This window comes from Saccostrea cucullata, unplaced genomic scaffold (genome assembly GCF_032062105.1).
Source record: "Saccostrea cucullata isolate Sc308-1 unplaced genomic scaffold, CSIRO_AGI_Scuc_v1 ctg20163, whole genome shotgun sequence".
NCBI lineage: Eukaryota > Metazoa > Mollusca > Bivalvia > Ostreida > Ostreidae > Saccostrea > Saccostrea cuccullata.
In genome coordinates this window covers 989-8,411 of record NW_026939889.1, presented here as the reverse complement: position 1 = coordinate 8,411, position 7,423 = coordinate 989, and the positions used below count along the sequence as shown (strand labels likewise).

General features: G+C 37.2%; 1 protein-coding gene across 1 annotated transcript; it reads right to left on the bottom strand.

Annotated features, from left to right (window-relative positions):
• Positions 1–1,465: 1,465 nt before the first annotated feature.
• LOC134254223 (uncharacterized) lies at positions 1,466–7,154 on the bottom strand (the record flags this gene model as incomplete). Its single annotated transcript, XM_062736775.1, has 5 exons — positions 7,114–7,154; positions 5,096–5,181; positions 4,357–4,667; positions 4,105–4,231; positions 1,466–1,569 (listed from the first exon to the last, which is right to left on the bottom strand). Coding segments are annotated over exons 1-5 (630 nt in total), but the record flags the coding sequence as incomplete, so codon positions are not given.
• Between the last annotated feature and the right edge of the window lie 269 nt (positions 7,155–7,423).

Here is a 7,423-nt window from a genome sequence, read left to right as displayed (position 1 = left end):
TGAAAATGTAGGTCAGATCCAGCATCCGAAGCAAGCCTGGTAGTGTCCATCCTAAGATACATCATCGATGCAAGTTTGGTTTAGCTAGGGCTTACAGTTACTTGGGAATGAAAAATGTAGGTCAGATCCAGCATCCGAAGCAAGTCTGGTAGTGTCCATCCCTAGATACATCATCCATGCAAGTTTGCTTCAGGTAGGGGTCATAGTTACTTGGGAATGAAAATGTAGGTCAGATCCAGCATCCCAAGCAAGTCTGGTAGTGTCCATCCCTAGATGCATCATCCATGCAAGTTTGGTTCAGGTAGGGCTTATAGTTACTTTGAAATGAAAATGTAGGTCTGATCCAGCATCCGAAGCAAGTCTGGAAGTGTCCATCCCTAGATGCATCATCCATGCAAGTTTGGTTCAGGTAGGGCTTATAGTTACTTGGGAATGAAAATGTAAGTCAGATCCAGCATCTGAAGCAAGCCTGGTAGTGTCCATCCCTAGATGCATCATCCATGCAAGTTTGGTTCAGGTAGGGCTTATAGTTACTTGGGAATGAAAATGTAGGTCAGATCCAGCATCCCAAGCAAGTCTGGTAGTGTCCATCCCTAGATACATCATCCATGCAAGTTTGGTCCAAATAGAGCTCATAGTTCCTTGGGAATGAAAATGTAGGTCAGATCCAGCATCCGAAGCAAGTCTGGTAGTGTCCATCCCCAGATGCATCATCCATGCAAGTTTGGTCCAAATAGGGCTTATAGTTACTGTGGAATGGACCTACTCCAATAAGTTTAACCTGGTTACTCATCTAGACAATGTAGGTCAGATTCAGCATCCGAAGCAAGTCTGGTATTGTACATCCCTAGATGCATCATCCATGCAAGTTTGGTTCAGGTAGGGCTTATAGTTCCTTGGGAATAGACCTGCTCCAAAAACTTTAACCTGGTCACTCATCTGGAAAATGTAGGTCAGATCCAGCATCCGAAGCAAGTCTGGTAGTATACATTCCTAGATGCATCATCCATGCAAGTTTGGTCTGGGTAGGACTAATAATTCCTTGGGAATGGACCTGCTCCAAAAACTTTAACCTGCTCCAAAAACTTTAACTTGGTCACTCATCTAGAAAATGTAGGTCAGATCCAGCATCCAAAGCAAGTCTGGTAGTGTACATCCCTAGATGCAACATCCATGCAAGTTTGGATCAGATAGGGCTTATAGTTACTTGGGAATGGACTTGCTCCTAAAACTTTAACCTGGGACGCCGATGCCAACGCCGGGGGTATAGCATAAGCTCATCTCGACTTCGCCGACGCCAACGCCGGGGGTATAGCATAAGCTCATCTCGACTTCGTCGAGGTGAGCTAAAAACATCAAAGGACTGAGAGTACATGCAGAGCTGTAAATTTACAATCCTGTTTTACTGTATTTACATGCAGACTTTTAAACTTTTAAGCCTGTTTTAGAGCAGTAAACTGAATACCTCTAGAGCTGTAAACTTCTGTCGAGGTGGACGGGTGAACAATAATCTGTCTTCATGGCGTTTTGGTTGTACAGTGTCTAAATCTCTTATCCTGTGCCAAATATCTAAATATAGAACAGAAAATTCAAACAAAACAAGAGATGTTTGTAAAACACTTATGCCCCCCCTCCCCCCAAATTGGAATTTTTCCAAGTCCAAAAGGGCATAGCTCTGTCAAAAATGGCAGGATTGTACATGTACCCAAAACAGAACTTGACCAAGATAGTCATCTGATAAATCTGTATACCAAATTTCATTTTAGTATGTGCAACCTCTGCAAACAAAATGAAAGGAAACTGCAAATAATTGGAATTTTTTTGTAAGTCCAAGGGGCATAAATCTGTCAAAAATAGTGCAATGGTACCCAAAACAGAATGTAATCTAGATATTCATCTGATAAATCTATATACTGAATTTCATCTCAGTATTTGCAACGGTTGTGAAGAAAATGAACGGAAACTTCAAATAATTGGAATTTTTCTAAGTCCAAGGGGCATAACTATGTCAGAAATTGTGTGATTGTACCCAAAACAGAACTTGACCTAGATATTCATGTGATATATCTGTATACCAAATTTCATTTCAGTATGTGCAACGGTTGCAAAGGAAATGAATGGAAACTGCAAATAATTGAAATTTTTCTGAGTTCAGGGGGCATAACTCTGTCAAAAATGGTGCGATTGTACCCAAAACAGAACTTAACCTAGATATTCATGTGATATATTTGTATACCAAATTTCATTTCAGTATGTGCAACGGTTGCAAAGAAAATGAAAGGAAACTGCAAATAATTGGAATTTTTCTAAGTCCAAGGGGCATAACTCTGTCAAAAATGGTGCGATTGTAGCCATAACAGAACTTGACTTAGATATTCATGTGATATATCTGTATACCAAATTTCATTTCAGTATGTGCAACGGTTGCAAAGAAAATGAACGGAAACTGCAAATAATTGGAATTTTTCTAAGTCCAAGGGGCATAACTCTGTCAAAAATGGTGTGACCGTACCCATAACAGAACTTGACCTAGATATTCATGTGATATATCTGTATACCAAATTTCATTTCAGTATGTGCAACGGTTGCGAAGGAAATGGACGGAAACTAAGTGGACCGACAGACCGACCGACAGACCGACCGACGGACCGACAGACAGCAGCAAAGCAATATGCCCTCCCTTCTTCGAAGGGGGGCATAATAAATCTGTAAGCCTGACTGAATAAGCAAATCTTTGCTTCAATTTCATCAGTACACTTTTTAATTATGCTATCAATTATTTTTTTTTTTTTCAAAGAATTTTCAATATCTAAAGTAGTTTTGGCAAATCGGACGATTTTTAGTAACCGGTTACTCGCTTCATCTTCCGATCGAGTACCCGGTTACTCGTATGATTTTTGGTAAAAGTATCAATATCTATTATTTATCTTATTCTATACTTATCGGTAGTAGTAATGCACAAATATACTGTATAGAGACATTATATTTACAATACACACATACGATATCGTCAAAGATTTACGATTTTAAAATAAAGAAAATTAATATGGAATTCGACACACAAAGACAAATACATACATCATCGTCAATCACCATTTTACACTTTATGTTTCAGCCCCCGAAATACTTAGTATGTCGCAATCAAGGAGAATAATTATTTACATACTCCATAATTAATAGTTGATATGTGGAGTGTCCAGTAAATCGCTGGTTTCCGAATAATTTAAGCTTAGGTGATTTAACAGATTTTGAATCAGCTGTTCTTTTGTTACAACTCCAAGCTTATTATGTCTGCGGCGGCATCTCGTTAAATTATCAAATGAGGTAATTATAACTCAGGCCTTCAAAATATGTATACCCCAAGCAATCAAAGCTATCAATTATATAAACTGTGAAAACTAATCAAAACAATTTGATTCACTACAACCATACACTAGATCAAGTCTAACGGTATCTAAAATTAGGGAAATGTGTAAGTTAGTATACATTTATAAATTTTAAAACATTCATTTTCTATGTCTTTACTATGTAGAATTTATTTTCTCCGAGTAACCGAATAGCAGTTTTACTAACCGATACTCGCAACGTTCGACGGTTAACCGGTTAACCGGGTACTCGTTGCCAACACTAATCTAAAGTGATCGTAAGTGGGGAGGTGGGGTCTACTATGTGGAGGATCTATGAGGAGTGGATTGACTTACCTGAGTGGTCTGTCTGGACTGAGGTAGAGGTCTGTGTGGTGGATCTATGAGGAGTGGATTGACTTACCTGAGTGGTCTGTCTGGAGGATCTATAAGGAGTGGACTGACTTACCTGAGTGGTCTGTCTGGACTGAGGTAGTGGTCTGTGTGGTGGATCTATGAGGAGTGGATTGACTCACCTGAGTGGTCTGTCTGGACTGAGGTAGTGGTCTGTGTGGAGGATCTATAAGGAGTGGATTGACTTACCTGAGTGTTCTGTGTGGAGGATCTATGAGGAGTGGATTGACTTACCTGAGTGGTCTGTGAGGTGGATCTATGAGGAGTGGATTGACTTACCTGAGTGGTCTGTCTGGACTGAGGTAGTGGTCTGTGTGGAGGATCTATGAGGAGTGGATTGACTTACCTGAGTGGTCTGTCTGGACTGAGGTAGTGGTCTGTGTTGACTGAGATGATGAGGGGGTGGTGACAGAAGTCGTCTGGATGGTGGGGGCGGGGTGAAATGTTGATTTTCTACCTGATCTGTTGTCAGACTGAATAAGAGATAAAAACATTTTTTACAAGAATTATTTCTTTGATTAAATATGATTTTATTCACTATAAGATATTTTTCGTAAAGTGTAACTGTGAAAATCTAATGGTTAAATTTGACCTTGACCTGTGTCTGCACCCCTTCTGATGCCCTGGCAAGGGTATTACGAACTGGCTGATCATTCCCATTGGTTGTCTGGAAACCTGACTTCTTCACTCCATCCCCTGGTGCCTTGAACCTGTCAATTGTGGCACTAACTCTTGAGGTGACCGGTTGACCTTGACCCAGTTGACCCCCAGGTGCCCCTGTCCTGGACTCCCCATTGGGCTTCTCCCCATTGGGAGCCTTCTTAAAGAAATAATGCTCTGACCAAGCCTTCATTCTTGAAAACCAGTCTGCCATCTTCTGATAGGGATTGGCAATTAATGTGTTCAGATCTGAAAATAAACATGCACCATCTATAATGAATGTGTTACTTAATGTCTGAAAATAGACAGTATCTACCGTATATACTCGCCTATAAGTCGGTCCGCCTATAAGTCAGTCGTATTTAATAAGCTTATATCATAGAGACTGACCTCATATAATATCATTCATTTTATAGCTCGCCTATAAGTCAGACCTAGAGTTTTGGACCAGAAATTAATTAACTCCCAAAAATCCGACTTATAGGCGAGTATATACGGTACTCTTAATGTGTTCATATCTCAATAGAGATATATAGATAAAAAAAAAATCAATCAAATTCTTGGTAACATATTATTTGACTTTTCAAAATTTTCCTGCAACAAATTTGCTAGAAGGCAAGATAAAGTGGAATAAAAAAAAAACATGAAATTATCCAGATTACGTGAAGAGTACGTACAATTGAGAGTTGATGTCTGGGGTCCGAATTTCCGCGCTCTCTTCACCGAGGTCACAATGACATCATCATCTTCATCTGGCTCCACCCTGCCGAATATAAAAAGTTAATATTAAACCTCAATTCACCATAGTTTGTAATTTTTTTTTCATAGTCTGGCTCCAACCTGCCGGAAATAAAATTCAAATTAAACCTCGATTCACCGATGTACTTTTTTTTCGAGAATCGAATGAGAAGTTTAACAAAACAATTTAGACAAAGTTTACTTAGTTGACTGTTCTCAAAATATTTTGACTCTTCTAGTGAGAAAAATCTCCCAGTATTTCAACCCCTTTCCATATAATTTTCAAATCTTAATTAAATGTTTAAAATTTCTTAAAATTGAATTTTGATGTCACCATCTTGCTCTAGTATATAATTACTTATTTAATGAGAAAAGAAACTGAGGTCCATTAAACTTTTTTTATGGCAGTCATCCTCACGACATTTGTCTGATAAGAATTTCTGAGTCAACATCAGCCGTTGGAACCCTTAAAAATTCCATTGGATATCATTAATTGTGGACTGACTGCAATGATGTCTTTCTGGAAAGAAGTCGGTTCACTTTACACATAAAATGGCCCTGTAGATATACTAATTGATTTATTAACACTTGATTCTCTATTTGAAGCTTTAAAGTAACGTGGAGAATTGGAACATTCATATCCTATTAAAATCTTTATGCTAAAAGTCCAGGTCTCGGAGAACTGGCTCTTTGAAATTGCAATGTTCTTGAATTTTTATGTAAACAGGTAAAATTGAGTACTTTCAGTGAAGAAAAATATGAGTGCACTCTCTGATCTAAAAAACAAAACATGTCCATTAATCCTCAGAAACAGTTCTATCATTTACTAGTTGCATATTTTAGATCAGAGAGTGTGCTCTATATCAAATATCAAGAAATAGCTTTAGAAATTGGCCGTTTTTGAACACTTTTTCAGAATATGAGGAAATTGACGCATTTCGTGACGTCATAATGCACTGACTAGCAAGAATATGACGTCATTTTTTATTGATACACAGTCACCGAAGATCTAAAATATATTTAATGCAAATGTTAACTAAAATTATGCAGTTTCAGTTTTTCAGAAAATCACAGGGCCAAATAAGGCAAAAGTGAACCTTGTTCTTTCAACTCTTAATTGTTTTTCTATTCTCTCAGATAAACAAAACTTACATTGTAAGTTTTGTTAACTTACATTGTAAGTTTTGTTTGTCTGAGAGAATAGAATTGTTTAAACTTTAAAATGTGCCTTTTACACTGAAAAATTACTGTACAAAGTATGGGGTACTACTAAACAGAGTACGCTTAAGTACGATAGAGTTCTTCACAGTATGTTAGCAAAATATGGTAATTAAATGCAATAAGATTATTTATTATATACCCATCAATTTCCTTGATTTTGTTACTGTTAATTTTACAGAGTTTGATCCGATTTTCTGGATCACCACACTGGTTTTCTGAATCCATATCACCATTCTCTGAAACTGATGACGTAGTACGCAAAAACATGACGTTATTTTCCTTGCGCGTTAAAAAGTCCCTTATTATTATGCTTTGTTTTATGGATAAATATTATACAATTGATCTCTTCAGTTTTATTCTGTTAGATTTAGCTAGCTATAAGGGTATATAATAAATTTATCATTATAACAGTAACTTGATCCGAAGAGTAGTATCACATCGAGTTGACAGGCGCGGATCATCAGATCACACTCGACGCTTCACGTCTCGTGAGATCTGATGATCCGCGCCTGTCAACTCGATGTGATACTACTCTTCGGATCAAAAATATATATTTATTTATGACCATAAAAATTGTTTAAACATAACATAAACTAATATTTAAATATTTCAAGTATTTGGTTTATAGCAATATTTTGACTTGAAAATAACGTAACATTCATGATTTAATGCAAATACGATAAATTTAAGTATGATTTAGGCATAGCATGTCGAAATGTTTTGACGTCATAGTTACATTGCTAATAAAAAGACGTCACAGACTCAAGATTCCTTGAAAATGTTGAACGCTCTGCCTACTGAACTCTTTGATTGGCTAAAATTGCTTATAAATATTCATGAGGGAGTAGTCCCAGAAGTAGCTCTGATTTTCCAGGGAGTAGTCTTCAGTTGAGGGTAGTACAGTAGTCTCTTCTCATGGAATTACGCAGTTTTATGGTATTAATTTTATATAGAGTAATTACAGTAGAGGTATAATAAAGCTTTTTAAAAAATGATCAGAGTCAGATTTCGATATTTAATTAAACTTTTTTTTTTCTCAATAAAAT